At 42.2% G+C, this 18878-nt stretch overlaps 1 protein-coding gene across 1 annotated transcript; it reads right to left on the reverse strand.

The window, feature by feature from the left end:
• Positions 1–697: 697 nt before the first annotated feature.
• On the reverse strand, positions 698–14656 carry PRR15 (proline rich 15). The gene is made up of 2 exons (XM_063450698.1): positions 14440–14656; positions 698–1940 (listed from the first exon to the last, which is right to left on the reverse strand). Exon 2 carries the CDS (start codon positions 1876–1878, stop codon positions 1492–1494), a length of 387 nt encoding a protein of 128 aa, XP_063306768.1. The 5' UTR covers positions 1879–1940; positions 14440–14656; the 3' UTR covers positions 698–1491.
• Between the last annotated feature and the right edge of the window lie 4222 nt (positions 14657–18878).

An 18878-nucleotide genomic window follows, 5' to 3' on the forward strand; every position in this document is an offset into this window, starting at 1 on the left:
TTCTCTCCCTTCTCCCTCCTGCAGATCACTTTGTTTGGTTCAAGGGTGGTGGAACAAACATAGATCAGGCTCCGCAGAGTGAATGTAGCGATCCCATAATCCTACAGCTAGCAGTCACAGAACAGGAGGTAGGGAGAGGCATTTTAAAAGGCAGATCAGGCGCCCCCTACAAGATGGGTGCCTACTCTGCCAAATAGGAAATCCGTCCCTTGCTGCCATATAAAAAAAAAACATAACGAGAAAACCAGAATGCACTCGTAGGAAAGCATTTTGAATTGATAAAAGAGACATACAACATAACTTCTCAAAATTTTGTTTTTTTCCCTTAGGTCTGTGTGTTTACCAGTATTTTAATATTCATTAAAACCGTTGCATTACAATTTTGCCTTCATAAACGGACATAATAATTACAAAACATTTGATCAAAACTTATTTTTCAACATACAAAAGCAGCCCCTTCCTAAATCTAAACAACAAAAAAAACCTACTACATTTTTCGAGTTCAAAGTGCATTTCAGGAGTAAATCTTTACATAAGTTCTAAATCAGAACAAATTATTGTATCCAAATATCTCTCTCTCAAAAAAAAAAGTTTAAGATGTATTTCCCTTGAGAAAGTTTCTTTTTAAAATATTAAATAAAATAAAAATAAAAAGATAAGCTGAAAAGCCTTATTTTATGAAATAAATAATGGATACTCAAATAATGAAATATTGACAATATGCAATTGACACTTTTATGTATGCAAACTTTAAAAAAAATAATAATTCTAAAATCTTTTTATAGAATAAAGAAAAAAATGCACGGAAATATATCATGTGTTATTTTTCTTTAGCAAGTCTTAATTCCCATTTATTTGGTTATGGGTCAGACATGCTAACCACCACATCACAACCTATTATCAATATAGGCCATCATCATATCATTTCTTTCTGTTCTTGTGACACACAGCTTACAATGCTTAGTTGCTTTTCAATATATTTAGAATTTCTATAAATCAATCATCAGAGAATTAATTATGTGCTAGAAGGCTTTTTTTCTTAAGCGTTCAAAAAAAAAATCTGCTCATTCAGCTAGTTGGTGAATAAGTTTGAGTACAGAATTCGGTTTTTAAAATTCCCTGTCAATGAGGGTGACAGTCTTTTGAAAAGATTATTCTTCTCCCTTCAAGAATACAACAAAATAGACCAGCTTCACGATGTCGTTCAACTCTTACGATTTAGTGTAATTGCTTATTAAAGCATTTTGTGCAATTGTCTTTACTTATAGTCCACAAATATTTGATAATAAACTATAATTTGCCACAAATAAGGCACTCGGTGAATAAGTCCATCTCAGAGTTTGTAAGGTGCCACTTATGTACCACCAGGAAATTATTTCCTACCATTGCAGGATCAATTATCCAAACAAAGAAAAAACAAAGACCAAATGGTAGCTCATCTCTTATGTACGGGATCTGTTGCTAAGCACTTTTACAACCCATTGTTGCAGTTCATTGACGCTCATCATTTGCATGGGATGGATTCTCCTGAAAAAATTTAGGGCTTTCTGGTAAGCTGACACGTACTTTCCTCTTCTCCTTAAAGCGCCCAGATCGAGATATCTTGAGATTTCTGCGACCAGTCTTCTCGTTGAATGTCTTGTCTGCCTTGCCATCACCGTTGAATTCTGTACCTCCACTATGCATGGAATTAGGGTGTTGATTTTCTCTTGAACCGGGGGAAGAACTTAGACTAGATCCACCTCCAATCCCCCATGTCTTGTCCTCCACGGTCTCTGTAGAACCGCTGTACATGGAAACTTCCTTGGGCTTTTTACGGACAGTGAGGGATTTCCACCAGTTGTTACTGTTACTTTTTCCCGTGGTGCTTTCTGCCATGATGACTTTGACTAGACTGGTTCAATTCCTCTTACTAATCCTTTTTTTTATTTTTTACCAACCTACAATGAAAAAAAAAAAAAAAGTAAGACAATTTTTTTTTAACAATATACATTTTTGACATATACAATAATAAGAATAAAAAGTAATTTCTAGCATTATGGCAGTCAAAAGTATAAACATTCTAAAAGAATACACAGGATTAAAACACACTGGGCTAGGGTATACATGATTTACATAAGGAATGCCAGGCAGGACAAAGGGATATTAGGGTAATAAGGAAATTGAATGGTTACTAATCGCTGCTTGGTGCCATTATCTTAAAAAAAAAAAAAAGTCCAGTAAGGAAGAGTGTAAAAACGAGAGAGGGTGGGGAGCGCGGAAGAAAGAAAAATGAGAGTCAAAGAAGAAAACAGGGTGGGAGGAAAAGAGCCCTTACAATGGTAAACAAAAACAAAAAATTGAGAAGTTGGCAGGAATGTTCCATTTGTTTTGTTGGAGAATTCTCTGACACTTTGCACTGGAATTGTTCCAGCTTCGCCTTGGCCAATGTACCTCTCTAGGTAGTCATCACTACAGAATGCTGGGTAAAATCTCATAACAGTCTAGTTATTACAATAACCAGTATATCAAAACTGAATAAACATACCAAGCCTTGATAAAGCCCCTGGCAGCCTGTGAACTTTAAACTTACATAAGATCCGCATGTAAAGCATGAGAACGGTCCACTATACATTTTAGATAAACAGAGATGGTAAGGAAATTAATGGACGAGTCCAGCGGATCTTTGAACACATTTTAACAAACATCCTTTATAAAAAACAAAACAAAAAAAAAAACTATCATATTTCTCACTGATGTGATGGTTCAGCTCTCTGAAGCAAATGCAAAGCTGCCATTTTAGCATTTTTGGTGTGCTGCTTGGAACTGAATGGGACTGTGCCTAGTTTGTCATATGGGACTATACAAAACAAACTAACTTTGTCAATCAGTGGTTTAACCCCTTCAGGACGGAGTCAATAGTACACATTCTGATCAAAACAAAATGTAAACAAAAACTGGAATTTGCGCTATATGTCTGTTCAACCGTAGTTCCCCTCTTTCATATTAAGGGCACCAACACTTATTATACATGATTTTGTTCAGGAGAAACAGGGCTTTAATTTCTCATGAACTATTCATATATGAAACAACTTATTATGAATCAAATTTAAAAAACTGTGGGGGGCGGAGCTTGCATGCAGACCTGACAAGACGCCATTTTCCTGACCTCCTCCCGAGTCACCCTCAATCCGTTAAATCCAGCCAAAAATATTAACAATCCACCTTGCAATCCTACTCACCCTGATCCAGCAAGTTGTGCTGAGCCGGCTGATGCCTTTTTTTCAGCCGCAGAGGCTACCTAAGCGGCGCCGCCGAGTTGAGGCCTACCGACCGCTGACGACCACAGACCTCGAGTCACTCCTGTGGAGAAACTTCTCAGACCAGCCAGGAGCAGAGCCACTGTCACACGACCCGACCATGGGCCGCAGATCGCAGAAATCGGCTACCGGGCCCGCCAATAGAGACATCGGGGCCATGCTCCAAAGACCGGCGCGACCCGAACCTCCTCCGCCACCGGAGGAATCCCAAAGTGAGGCCGAATCTGAACCGGAGAGGCCGGAGAGGTCGGAGAGGCCGGAGCGAAGGCAACCAGAGGTAATACCTAACATAGTGACAACAGCGTCCCTAAATATAGCCGCCGAAGATGACTCTGCCCCGACCACAAAGGGGGACCTAAAATTACTTCTTGCCAGTATCCACAAACTACTGGACACAGATTCCGCAAAGTTCAAATCTGAGATGCGAGAGATCAGGGAGACAGTGGGAGCAGTCACCGACAACGTGCAAGACGCACACACTAAGATCGCTGCAGTACAGGACACAATACTCCAACTCCAGCGGAACCAAACACTCCTAATGGGGAAACTTGCAGTTATGGAGGACCGACACCGCCGAACCCACATAAAAATCAGAGGGATCCCGGCCGCGATAACGGCAGAGGAACTACCCCACTATATAAGGCGCCTCCTCACGACTATACTGCCCCCAGCTGTGGCCCGCAAAATGAATGCTGAAAGTATATACCGTCTCCCCTCGACAAACAACACGAAATCTAACCTTAACAGAGACGTTATCTTGAGATGCCACACCGTCCAGGACAAAATACATATTCTGCAAGCTGTTAAAGGCAAGACACCAATTACCTTTGAGGACTCCACCTTGCTATTCTTTCAAGATTTGTCAAGAGCTACCTTATTGTGGAGGAAGTCATGCGGACCCGTTACTACCCAACTACGCTCGGCAGGCCTGCCGTATAGATGGGGAGCGGACAATTCCATAGTAGTCACACAAGCAGGTGCCGTACATGCCTTGCACACCATGGAAGAAGCAGCACCATTTCTACGAAAATTGGGCATATCAGCCGTACCGGCGACACCAGAACAACCAGCAAGTTCCTGGGACCTGAACACAGTTATACCCTTCATCCCGCGCTCACAAGCTGTACCACCACCTGTTACATAGGGAGCTACGTTGAGTAATGGTTCTGATCAGGAGCTGATGCGGACATTAGTAACGAAGAAGGGACTTTCGATTAAGATAACTTAACCTTTATCACTTTTCGTTTAAAATGTTGTTATTCACCTACTAATATGTTTATTTGTATATATGCTTACCAGGCACCCGCTACCCCACCATTCACCTAACGACCCCATGTAATAATTAACCGCACCACTTGTACGGGGAATGACAGGTGAGGCTCCCTGACATGCACCTCAATACATGAGGTTCAACCAAGCAGATCTACTTGACCCATGGTAGGTTCCCACGAATCACATGACGTCTTACCACCCCTCCCCCCCCCCCCCCCATGTCCTCCTCCAGGTCGGGGGCCCAACACCCGCCCGCACCGACACCAAACAAGCCACCACACGACCGGACTAACACGAGCCCAGCGACCTACACGAAACACCGACCGAGACTCAACGAGACGCGGGCGACAGCTGTAACCGAGCCTGACACGCCACATATACTCGGGTCACTGACAACCAGCCTAAATCCAACTATACGGATACACCCCCAACAGACCCAAGACCCCCAGCACACCACAGCGTAACCAATTTAAAACCATCACCAGGTGGCACCACCGACGTGCTAAACCCTTGACACCAAGGTTACCTGTGAACCTAACTAACCTGTATACTAACCTGACTTCTTAATCATAAAAATAGTGTTGATGGCAAACACAGCAAAGCAGACTACAACCATGAACCGCATGTAACACTGAATACCTGTCTCACCCTGAATCTGCATAATGTGTAACGCTTCACTTGCTTATGAGATATTATGATCTGTATTTATGCTGATATACACCTGCCGCTGTGACAGGGCAAACTTGTATGTTAAACTACAACACTGACAAAATAAAGAATTTAAAAAAAAAAACAAAAAAAAAAAAAACTGTGAGACATTAAGATTTTTTTTTAAAATTTGTAGTTCCGCCTGACCTTTTAGCTGTAAATGTCATAATACTGTTCGCTTTTACTGCAATACAATGCACATATTTGTATTCAGCAAAGTCTCACAAGTACAGGGCCGGCCTTAGGGGTGTGCGAGCTGTGCGGCCGCACAGGGCGCCATGGAGCAGGGGGCGCCCTGCGGCTGCATAGCTCACACGGCATGTCTGTTAGCCGCAATGCTAACAAGGCATTTGCCTTGGGCGGCATTTTCCAGGGGGCGGCAAAAAAAGCCGCCCCCAAATGCCCAAGGCAAATGTCTTGTTAGCCTTGCGGCTAACAGACCTGCTGGGCTGCTGCTGGGCGGTCGGGCGGCGCTGGCGGGCGCTGGCGGGCGGCCGGCGAGGGAGCACTTCCTCTGAGCTGTTTGCTCAGCTCCCTCGCGCGCCGCACAGTGAGGCTGGGAGGCGGAGCCAGAATATGACGTCATATTCCGGCTCCCAGCCTCACTCTGAGGCGCGCGAGGGAGCTGAGCAAACAGCTCAGAGGAAGTGCTCCCTCGCTGGCCGCCTGCCAGCGCCGCCCGACCGCCCAGCAGCCACTGGACCACCAGGGAGGAAGAGACCCCCCCCCCAGCATTCCCAAAGGTAAGGAGGCTGGGGGGGTGTCTAAATAAATTTTAAAAAATGTGTTAATGTGGGTGAGTGTGTGTGTCTGTTAGTGTGTCTGTGTATGTTAGTGTGTGTGTGTGTATGTTAGTGTGTGTCGGTGTATGTTAGTGTGTGTCTGTGTATGTTAGTGTGTGTCTGTGTGTGTTAGTGTGTGTCTGTGTATGTTAGTGTGTGTGTGTCTGTGAGTGTGTGTCTGTGAGTGTGTTTGTCTGTTAGTGAGTGTGTGTGTCTGACTGTGTGTGTGTGGCTGTCTGCCTGTGTGTGTGTGACTATTTGCCTATGTTTGTGTGTGTGTGTGTGTGTGTGAGACTGTCTGCGCGTGTGTGTGACTGTCTGCGCGTGTGTGTGACTGTCTGCGCGTGTGTGTGACTGTCTGCGCGTGTGTGTGACTGTTTGCGCGTGTGTGTGTGTGCATGTCTGCCAGTGTGTGTGTGTGACTGTCTGCCAGTGTGTGTGTGTGTGTCTGTCTGTGTGTGTGTGGCTGTCTGACAGTGTGTGTGTGGCTGTCTGACAGTGTGTGTTTGACTGTTTGTCTGTGTGTGTTTGACTGTTTGTCTGTGTGTGTTTGACTGTGTGTGTGTGGCTGTTTGCCTCTGTGTGTTTGGCTGTCTGCCTGTGTGTTTGTGTGTGGCTGTGTGTGTGGCTGTCTGCCTGTGTGTGTGTGTGTGTGTGTTTGTGTGTGACTGCCTATGTGTGACTGTCTGGGCAGACTAGATGGGCCGAATGGTTCTTATCTGCCGTCACATTCTATGTCTGTGTGTGTTTGTGTGTGGCTGTCTGTGTATGACTGCCTGAGTGTGTTTGTGTGTGTGTGTATGGCTGTCTGCCTGCCTGTGTGTGTGTGTGTGTGTGTGTGTGTGACAGGGTGTGTGGGAAGGGGTAAGGAGTGGGGGGGGGGCGCTGTGAAGATTTTTTGCACAGGGCGCCCAAATGCCTAAGGCCGGCCCTGAGTACCCCCCATTAACAGGTTTTACGGTGTTTTGAAAAGTTACAGGGTCAAATATAGAACATTCATTTTTTTTCACATAAAAATTTGCCAGATTAGTAACATTACCTTTGAGACCATGTGGTAGCCCAGGAATGAGAATTACCCCCATGATGGCATACCATTTGCAAAAGTACATAACCCAAGGTATTGCAAGTGGGGTATGTCCAGTCTTTTTTAGTAGCCACTTAGTCTCAAACACTGGCCAAAGTTAGCGTTCATATTTGTTTTTGTGTGAAAAAATGCAAAAAACAAATATTTGGCCAGTGTTTGTGACTAAGTGGTTACTAAAAAAGACTGGACATACCCCACAATTCTCATTCCTGGGCTACCATATGGTCTCAAAGGCAACATTACCAAACTGGCAAATTTCAATGTGAAAAAAATGAAATGCAAGCCTTATATTTGACTCTCTAACTTTCCAAAACATCATAAAATCTGTACATGGGGAGTACTGTTATACTTGGGAGACTTCACTGAACACAAACATAAGTGTTTCAAAACAGTAAAACATATTACAACAATATCGTCAGTAAAAGTGCCGTTCGTGTGTGAAAAATGCAAAAAACTTCACTTTTACTTAAAATATCATCGTTGCAATACAATTTATCACTTTGAAACACTAATATTTGTGCTCAGCGAAGTCTCCTGAGTAAAACAGTACCCCCATGTACAGGTTTTATGGTGTCTTGGAAAGTTACAGGGTTAAATATAGTGCTTGCGAATTAAATTCTCTGCACTTTCTGCCTGGGTTGTCAGGCACATCAATCACATTTTAATTAATTAAATCATCTAATTATGTTAAAAGATTACTTAAATATACACATCGAATTTTAATATATATACATATATATGTATTTAAATTCTACGTGTATACTTATGTAATAATTTATGTAATTTTATATATATATATATATTTGCAGTTATTCGTAATTTATATATACATAGATATATATAGAATGTCATTCTAAGTTTATTTTGTTACTAATATATATATTAATAACTAAACAGAATGAAATTAAGAGGGGCTAGAATTGTTCAATGCTTTATAGGTAATGGTTAGCACTTTGAATTGACTCCTATAGGATACAGGAAGCCAATATAAGGACTGACAGAGGGGTGAGGTGTGAGAGGACCGACTAGAGAGGAAAATTAGTCTGGCGGCAGCATTCATTACAGACTGTAGAGGGGCAATACGGCTTTTGGGAAGACCAATCAGGAGAGGGTTACAATAATCCATGCTGGAAATAATGTGGTTGATACAACAAGGCCACCATCAAAATTCTTGGGGCGCCTTAAAAACTCACTGGCCGGAACCCCCCTTCCCGCCAAGACACTTCCAGAAACACACCGGTTACAAGACAGACAGAGTTATCCCAACACATGCTCCCAGAGAGTGATGCAAACACATGCAGATATGAATTCCAGATTGAATACTCTCACGAGATACATATCGAGATATACACTCACTGACACAAAGACGAGTACACACAGATATCCACTACTAGGCACACACACTTGTCCACACACTTTTTACCCACAAATATTTCTATATACACACACACATTAAGATTTATATTTTATTTAGCCACCTTCCTTTTAGGTTACCATTTTGTAGATGGAGGGTAACCCAGTCCTCGTGGCCCACCAACAGTCCAGGTTTTGTCAGTATCTCCATTGGAATAAAACAGAGAAATACATAAATCCTGGATTGTTGATGGTCCATGAGGACTGGGTTGGGAAACACTTTGCTAGAGTACCGCAATGTGACACGTTCCATATGGGTCCAATTGCTCTATCGGGCCTCTTAACAGAGTACTGACTGTCATCCCCTGATGGTGACCCTGGATACATAGAGGGTTTCTTTGAAAACAAATACCCACATGCCAATACGAAATTAATATATTAATGAAGAGGGGGTTACAGATTAAATGTTCAGGGAAATAAATTACACACCAAAAAGGGCTGGTTACTAACTAGGAAAGGACACTGAATGGGAATCTAGACATAAACATTGTCAGCACCGAGGGGGTTAACCACTGTAATCTCTTCTTGTTCTCTCCAGGATCTCAGCAATTAAGCAAATAATCAGTGGGACATATTTCTAGGGACACATTTTCAGTGTGGGCGTTTTTCTACTTTGATGGAGAATTTTCCAGATCAGCTATTTTAGCCTGAATTTTGAACATTTCAATTTGCAACAGTCCAGCCTTTAGTAAATAATCCTGTGCAGGGTTACGTCATTTTTCTTCCCATCAGTCTGCATTTAGTAATTTCTTGACTACACCGCTGCCCTCTGTTACAACCCCAAGAAGACAAATTGCAAGACTAGGCATTTCAGTAGGATTATTTCTTGAGCAGAACAAAAAGTTTCAACATGTTTTCCAGGCAATTATTTTTCACACAATGTTTCCTCACTACTCACAGGTTTATTCAATAACGTGGGAATTGTTTGGATTCCAAAGTGAATTAAAATTTTTATAATATTTTTGTGATCTCAATAAAAGACCACCATGTTTCTGTTTTTTGTTATTTTCCTATTTATTGTCCCTTGTTTGTCACCTGCAGAAATATATACCAAAAACAATTTCCTTTTCTGTTTATATTCTCTGGATGCTTTGTAAGTGAGACATTCCGAATCTAAGACACTTACTGTACCATGCACACCTGGTCAGTTTACACGTAAAGGACAATTATGTTGCATGTGCCTGACATTCTGTTTACAATGCTGAGCTACAGGGGTGTGTTGCATATATTCCCTTGAGGACACAGAGAGATGGACAGATACACACGCTTCATTTTAGTTTCGGCTACAAAGTTTGGTTTACTTAGCAACCCAGTGCTGACTGAGCAACACCCTGTAAGGCAAAACATTCCAGTTCTGACGTGAGACAAGAGTTCCCTTATTACCACGTACATTACTTTAAAAAAAATTTGAATATGCACTCTTTAATGCCTTTTGAACTGCTGAAAGAGCAATAGAGAAATGCATAACCGTGTAACACAAAGATAAAATAAAACAGAAAACAAATCACCTATGATTAAAATGAAAAGCCATGAACAGAATTGCACACTCTCAGATTATGGACATTCCACATTGTACTAGAGATTACATATTAGCAGGTTTAGAGGAACACTATAGTGTTAGGAATACAACCTCCCCCAGTGGCAAATAATGGGTTAAAACCCCTTTTTACACTAACCTGATTCCAGCACTGAGGTCAGGCGCACATTAGGCCTTCCACATAGAATATGGGGGATTTGAAGACGCTGGACGTACCCGTGCCAATAGAATTACCTTTAACATTACCCTCTAATTTTACATGGTGGGGGGCAAGGTTACCTACCGCACAGTCTTCTCTCAACATTGAATATGTGAGCATTTGCAAGTTCAATCTTTCAAAACAAAATTCACTTAAGGGGACACTAATCACCTTAACCGGAACAGAATTATTGGAGTGGTTATAATGCCAAGCCAGTTTGCTACCACTAAAATTATTAGTTGGTTCACACTCTCAGTATCCATCCAGATTTAGACACTAATGATATACTGTAAGATCTGCTTTTATAAAAGAAAAAAGGTACATTAGATGCCCTATAGGTAAGCTATTTTTATTTCTAGTATTTACAAAATGCATGTGTTTATTCAATGATATCTATATGGATTGCAATGTCTTGTTACCAGAAGAGAACCTTTTCCAACATACATTTCTAGGTCCATTTTAGAAGTCATTTAAAAAGGAACAACCCAAGCACTGTAACCCACAATCTGTACATATTTTTATTCCTGGTCTCTCTGCTAACTTGCAAAACTCACTACATCTATAAGTTCATCCACTCACTCAGATATGCCATGGGTAAACTATGTTCTTCCCTGGCCATAGTGTGCGCTTTAAGGTCAGGTACATACTAGCTAGACCTCACCACTCCGTGCGTTCTGCACAGCTTTCTCTGAACGTGCTTTTCAGATCCGCTGTCACGTCTACAGCTTAATGGAACATTCCACTCACAATAACCACTGCAGTGTACTGGAGTGACACTTTAACTTACTGGCTAAGAGAGAGCAGCTAACACTGTCAGCCAATAAGCTGGCCCTATACTGCTTAACTAAGGACAGTAAATGGATACTCCTAAGCAGGAGGTAACGTCTCTCTGTCTGCTGTAGTGGGACCAGGGAACGGCGCCTGGCAGAAATCAGGTAAGAAGAGAAACCGTTCTAAGAATCATTGACTTTTCAAAAAGGATTTACCAGAACAATGCTGACACCATAACTACTCCAGAAAGCTGTAGTGGTTATGCTGTTTAGAGTGTTACTTTAATTCTTGAAACCAGGAATGGTGCTCTACGTTTGGGAAGCAGTTTCTTTTCTTTCACATTTGCTGATATAAAAGGAACTGCTTCCAAGTACAGAATTGCATAAACCATAAATTTCTAGGAGATGTACTCAGAATTCCCATTGAATATAAAAGGATGGCTGGCATTGGCTGACAATCAGCTACTTCAAAGTCTAGGCAGACCTTACTGTAGGACACTGCAAAACCAGCACCAAACTCGGGAACTTCAAATGATGAGTAACTCTGCATAATCTAAATATTGCACTTAAATAAATAGGGCTCACCTCCAGTTTGAAATGTATAGGTTGTGCTGAATGCCATGAAATTATATTGACAAAACCTAACTTCTTTTAAGAAACAAAATGCCCTTGAAGTAAATGGTTTCAGATAAACCTAAGGTTTCTGGTTACAGTGGGGAAATACTGTTAAAACGGATCCTGCTACTTCCTGCTTAATTTCTACAGCACCAACATACTCCATAGTGCTTTACAATGATAGAATGATAGAATGTAAAGAAGGCCCCAATCCAAGTATACACTCTGCAGGCCCCTCAAGTTTTCTGAATTCAGAAATTAAAAATTCTCTAGAGCTTTATTCACTACAGTGAGAATTGTAAGTCAATTTTAAATTTAAGTCCAAAGTAGCCAAACTGGAAGCATCGCTGACTTTTATGACCTTACGTTTGAAATTCACCTTAAATTCTCACTTCAGCGAATAACCCCATACAATGTTTGCTTTGTTTTTCTCCAATTCCACTTTCCCCAAAACATACGAACAATACAAGAAGCAAGCTCGAACACTATATCTTAACATCTCCATTTCTTAGTCACAGCTTGGTCTGTAAACAATAAAGAATTACATTGCTAAACTCAAGGGCATTTTGACTGGTCATAAACCCAAGCTTTATTTTAACTAATAACCACTATGAATTTTATTGAGGAAGATGTGGTATTAGCACAACTTAATATATGCTAGATATTACACAGTAATCCATTCTATTCTATAGCTGTTGTGTATTGGCTATAAGGCACAATAATCTTGTTAGGCTTTTAAAACCACATAATTACAAAATACTTGGCTTGAAATGATCATTCCATTTTGTGACGCTAAGTGATCTACCGGTTTGTTACCCTAATCACCAAGCCAAATAACGATTACCCACCCATCCCAAATGGAAAAAAAAATAATAATACACTTCACGTCATGTTAGAAACTCAAAAACAATTCTTTGAAAATTACCCGGAGGGTGATCACTAGTAAAATAAATATTTAATTATTATAGGGCAGCCGTAATCACAGGGTTTAATTTCTTTGTCAGTATAAGAAAGTATTTTATAAGCAGCTATTTTCTCAGGTTTAATTGTTCTTGTAAGCTACTCACAAGTGACCTGCAATTAAAACATTGCAAACAATGTAGTCACACAAACATCTATTCTAGAGGTACATATTCTCTGTGTTATTAAATGAAACTTAGATACATTGATTTTACAACCAGCATTTCCAAATGATAAGTATGAATCCACAGGTAATATTTTCTGCCTTGTGTATAAACTGTGAAACTTGTCACTCTGTAGCAGTTACGGATACGCAGGCTTCCACCATAAACATGATTAATTCAATGCATGTATTGTATAGTCTCTTAATACAAACTAAAGCCAAACCGGCATATTAAATGTTGAAATTTGAATTTTCAAGATACAGGGGGAGGGTGGAGGGGGCAGAAGTGAGGAAAGAAATTGAGTGAATACTGGGTAACTAATATTTTTTTTTTTTTTAACTATAATCCAGGATAGTCAGTTTACATTCATTCTCAAAATTGAGGAAATTTGATAACTGGTCATTTATCTCCTCTTAGAATATTCAGTATTCTAAGTCCCTCCCCATAGATACCCTAAGGTTATTTTAAAAAGAAAACCCACACAATATTAGTGAATTATAGTTACCCACTGAACTAGAAAATGTGAAGAAGCAAAATAAAATAAAATAAAGCCAAATTGCAAACAAATCTCTAGCTAATTATATTCCAGATGAGCTAATTTTCTGTATCCTTGCCAATTTTTTACAATTTGTTTTTGCTGAATAAGATCCAAAGGAGTCCTACTTAAATGTCGTTCCTTAAGAATACAATAAAAAGGTGTATTTCTAAGTATATTGAAATATAGATACAAAACATATGTATATTTCTTAATGTAAGAAATGTAATCTCATTGGGAAAGGGGGTAGCTTAAACCAACATTATTCACAAAGCATGGAATATTTGTAAATTAAACCTGAATGGAAAATTGAGGTAAAAAATAACCGATTTTATAAAATTTCTCCAACTCCTACGAAGTCATAATTTGGCTTTTTTTTTTCACCACAGTTTTGCTCTCCAGTTTTAATTCTTGAAAATTCTGGAGTTTATTTAATAACCCTGCAAGAATTAACCAAAACAGCAACAAGTTTCTTAAAAACCTAGATATACTTCTGTATCTACACAAACTTGATCATAACACAGCTTTGAGTTTTTCAATCCCAAAAGTTGTGATTGTTTTCTATAATTAACATTTGTTATATTACCCCTACCCAGAACAATAGGCAGAATTACTTAATTGCACACATAATTAACTGTTTACTTACAAAACCCTAAATGATTAGATGTAGAAAATACAACAGAAAATTCACAGGACAGACAGAAAGAAAATCTATTAGGCAGTAGATATTACCCATCAAATTGAAAATTATAATATTACCCATCAAATTGAAGATGATAATACATTTTAAACATTGTGTCATACTCTGCATTACTCTGGTACTAAATATACCAGTAACCATAACAAAATGACTTCCAATAATCAGAATTTTAGGAAATGACTCACTTCATATTTTTTACCTAGTTTTTTTGATACAGGGAGGAAGTGCATATTATTTGGAGCTAACCCTACATACTTAATAAAGTTATACAATGACTTATTTAATGGGGGCTTCAGCCATACTTCCTTGGCATTGAACTTGCTGAAAGTGACTTACACTCCTGCATTAAAATAACCCAATCCAGTGACTGTACCTCTGGCTCCCAGCAAGTTTATCCTCACCTTGGCTGCACCAAGCTCCTCTGTGATCTCAGCCCCAGGGGGAGGACCGAAACCAAACAACACACACAGGAATAGATGGCTACAGATCCTTACAGTGTAATAGCTGCAGGCTGGTTATCCCAGTTATTGCCCAGACAGCAGGGAAGCCAATGGGACAGGTGTTCTCAGACAGCCGAGAATCCAATGGGACAGGTGCCCTAAGACAGCCGGGAATCCAATGGGACAGGTGTCCTCAGAGCCAGAGAGGATCAGGCAATGCTTGGCTGCAGGTGCATGAGATCAGGAGCAACTAGTGTATACAGTGCTGGGCATGTGTAGGGAATCAGCAGGTGCCAGTGTATACAGTGCTGGACAGGTGTAGGGGATCAGCATCCAGTGTATACAGTGATGGGCATGTGTGGGGGATCAGCAGCATCCAGTGTACACAGTGCTGGACCGGTGTGTGGGATCAGCATCCAGTGTATACAGTGCTGGACAGGTGTGGGGGATCAGCAGCTGCCAGTGTATACAGTGCTGGACCGGTGTGTGGGATCAGCATCCAGTAAGTGCAGTCCTGGGCAGGTGCATGGGATCAGCAGCAGCCAGTGTGTGCAGTGCTGTGCAGGTGTGTGTGTCCAGCTGTGACTGTGAGCGTAGCACTACTCACTATTAGCCAGGTAGCAAGGAGTGAGGAGGGGAAGGAATCCTCTACGTCATATAGAACCCTGGACCTGCCACTTGCCGAGTTCTGCACCGCGCGCCACCAGCTGTGCTCTCATTGGACGTTCCAAGCTCTATTGGAAGATACCACCGGTACCAGCAGCGCTCAGTGTGTGACAGCAATCAATGCGTTCTTCGCTTTTTCTTCCCCCTCTGTCACCCTGAGACGTAGGAGCTTCCGTTCGGCAATGCCAGTCTCTACCTGCTGGCCCCGCCCAGCTCCGTACCCAGGTAGAGGAGCAAGGTGCAATGTGGGCGGAGATAGGATCAGGTGGGAAGCCCGCCCACTTTTCCTGGGATTTTCCTGTGTGATTGGCTGCCATGAGGCGATACGCTCTGTGATTGGCCGGAACCGCTGTCAGTCAGGAGTGCATGCAGTAATGCTGTGTTCAGGTACATTGCAGAGTGCTCTGCCAGCCAGTCCTGTCTCCTCATAGCCTTGCCTGGGGGGGGGAGTCATATAATGGCTGGTATGTTCACAGGTTGGCAACACAATATTCTGCAGCATTCTCTCCACTCTATAGTCTCTGTCTTATACTGTATACCAGTTTAATATAATGTAACATTATGTACTGAAGACATGCTGGCATTTTTCATAATAATCTGCTTAATTGTTTACTGCACGGTGGCCCATAGTTGCCAACATATGAAAAAACATTTCCATGGAAACTTTGGAGGAGTTTTATAACATTATTGGCAACATGTTTATGTTTACTTTTTGGCAAATATTTCTTGCAATTTGTTAAGTGTCTATTTTTTTTCTAATTTGTTGCTTGTTTTGCGTCCTGTCATTATTAAATACACGTAATTTAACGATAACGGTTAGGACGCAAACATACTAACACTTTTACAAAACAGAAATCTGTTCTGTTTTTTTTTTTGTTTGTTTTTTTACTGCCATTCAAAATTTGGCTGTCTTCTGAAATGTAGTGGGATTTACTAGAAAGAAAACCGTTCTAAATACTTTCATTAGCCCATGACCTTATCTTATAGCTAGGATAGTGTGGGATAAGGGATAGTGTGGGATAATGGATAACATGGGAAGCCCCATGTCAGTGTGGGATAAGGGATGATTTTGGAAGCCCTATGTCAGTGTGGGATAAGGGATGATATGGGAAGCCCTATGTCAGTGTAGGATAAGGGGTGATATGGGAAGCCCCGGGTCAGTGTGGGATAATGGATAACATGGGAAGCCCCATGTCAGTGTAAGATAAGGGATGATATGGGAAGCCCTATGTCAGTGTGGGATAAGGGATGACGTGGGAAGCCCCGGGTCAGTGTGGGATAAGGGATGACGTGGAAAGCCCTATGTCAGTGTGGGATAAGGGATGACGTGGGAAGCCCCGGGTCAATGTGGGATAATGGATGATGTGGGAAGCTCCGGGTCAGTGTGGGATAAGGGATGAAGTGGGAAGCCCTGGGTCAGTGTGAGATAAGGGATGAAGTGGGAAGCCCTGGGTCAGTGTGAGATAAGGGATGAAGTGGGAAGCCCCAGGTCAGTGTGAGATAAGGGATGATATGGGAAGCCCCGAGTCAGTGTGGGATAAGGGATGAAGTGGGAAGCTTTATGCCAGTGTGAGATAAGGGATGATGTGGGAAGCCCCGGGTCAGTGTGAGATAAGGGATGATGTGGGAGCCCAGAGTCAGTGTGGGATAAGGGATAATGTAGTAAGCATGATGTCAGTGTGAGTTAAGAGATGAGGTGGGAAGCACGATGTCAGTGTGGGGTAAGGGATGATGTGGTAAGCCCCGGGTCAGTGTGGGGTAAGGGATGATGTGGTAAGCCCCGGGTCAGTGTGGGTAAGGGATGATGTTGTAAGCCTATATCAGTATTTCCCAGCCCCTGGGGATGATGTGTAGCAGGTGACATGATGCAGGTATTTGGGAAGTCCACCTGCGTGAGAGGCCTGTCGTCTGGACACAGCTCACAGTACAGGTTCTCCATTTATTACTTAGTGTTTCTGAGGAAGACCTGGGTATGCAGTATGGATGAGTACATGTGGCTGAAAAACATCAATGCCAGCTTACTCTGCTTCACCATGGGAGTCATCATATACCGAGTCAATCGCAGGGTCTGCTTCCAGAAACCCATTCCCTCCAGCTTGGGCATGGCGCTGCCAAGGAACCAGGGCTCCCAGCTCAGCCTCCTTGAGTATGGACACCTTCATGCCCCATCACTGTGAAGGCACTCATTCCATAGTTTAACAACCAGCAAAGGCACTCATTCCATGGTTTGACAACCAGCAAAGACAAACCAGTCTTCAGTGGGTATGCTTTGGCTTCATTCTGCACTGTGGGGTGCTTTAAGACATGCCCCATGAAACCAATACTCTCTCTCTAATGCCCATGTGTATGTAGGAAGATACATTGTGCATTCCAGAGAACAGAGCATTGAATGACCATGCTCGATCTTTCTCCCCCCCCCCCCCATCTCATTTAATCTCTTCCTCCTAGTTACAGTACAGTCTCTGTGCGGGGTAACTGACAGGGGCCTGATCTTATTGCAGGACAGGTCCTGTGGGACCCGTTTTTGCCAAGACACAAGTCTAAAACTTAGGACTGTCCTGGCAAAAACGGGACAGTTGGCAACTCTGCCTACACCAATTCTTTCATTTAAAAGAAACACACACTATGTTTACAGACATGGGAGTATGTAGAAAATCCTGGCCATGGGCTACAAACCAAATGCTTTCTAGACCGTGCAAGATTCCTGTGAGCTTACAATCTAACGCAGGGGTAGTCAACCTTTTAATACCTATAGCCCACTTTTCTATCTTTGTTGACGGTAAAATTTCCTTACCGCCCATCAGTGCCACAGTAACTAATATTATAGAGCAAGTGTGATTTAAAAAAAAAAAAAGGTGCAGTGTGTGTCAGGGGGGCAGTGGGTGTGTGTGAGGGGGCAGTCTGTGTGTGAGATGCAGTCTGTGTGTCTGAGGGGGGCAGAGTGTGTGTGAGGGGTGTAGTGTGTGTGTGTGTGAGGGGGGCAGTGTGTGCTTGTGTGTGGTGCATAGGGTCTATGCCTTGTGTAGGTGGGTGAGATGTGAAAATCTATCTTAATGTCTCACCCTCTCTTCGTCTTACCTTTTACCAGGGAGGGGGGACATAATGCAAGCCCTGGTGGTCCAGTGGTGGCATCTGGCATGTTCACTTTAGTCTGCAGTTCCTCCGGCTGCAAGCTGACTCTCCTCTCCTCCTGCGAGCACAGCACTGTTTTGGAGCGTTGCCATGGTAACGCACGGCAATGCTCCGACCAGACTGCTCGCGGGAGGAACACAGAGCCTCCCAGGCCCTTCCCTCTGCTGGAACTAAGTGCTAGCGGGCCAGTCTTTGATCTCCTCACCAGCCTGAGAGGGCTTACAGCACGGCTGGTTCTGCATAAGCTGGCAAGGCAGATGAAAGGATCTCCCCTGCCGGACATCAAGGCCCACCAAACGTTTTCTGCAGAACGCATCACCGACCACATGAAATCCCAAACCACCCCTAATCTAAAGGAAAAATGTATATTGGGCTCTCAGACCTCAGCTGACAGCTAAGCCAAAATGCAAGTGCTCACTGGATGATTAAAAAAAACTTTATTAAGCTTGTATATAGCAAAGCTCATGTGTGTGGTGGGGAGGGTGTAGCAAGTGAGTGGATAGAGAGGATGAATTCCACCCAGCTTTAAAATCATTTATGCTTAAACAATAAAATGCAAACATGTAAGTTTAAAGACTTTTGTTGAATAATTGATTTTTTGG

Source organism: Pelobates fuscus, chromosome 4, assembly GCF_036172605.1.
Source record: "Pelobates fuscus isolate aPelFus1 chromosome 4, aPelFus1.pri, whole genome shotgun sequence".
Taxonomy (NCBI): domain Eukaryota; kingdom Metazoa; phylum Chordata; class Amphibia; order Anura; family Pelobatidae; genus Pelobates; species Pelobates fuscus.

Excerpts from the sequence above, each read along its gene's own strand:
- PRR15 (XM_063450698.1), bottom strand. The coding sequence starts at position 1,878 with ATGGCAGAAAGCACCACGGGAAAAAGTAACAGTAACAACTGGTGGAAA.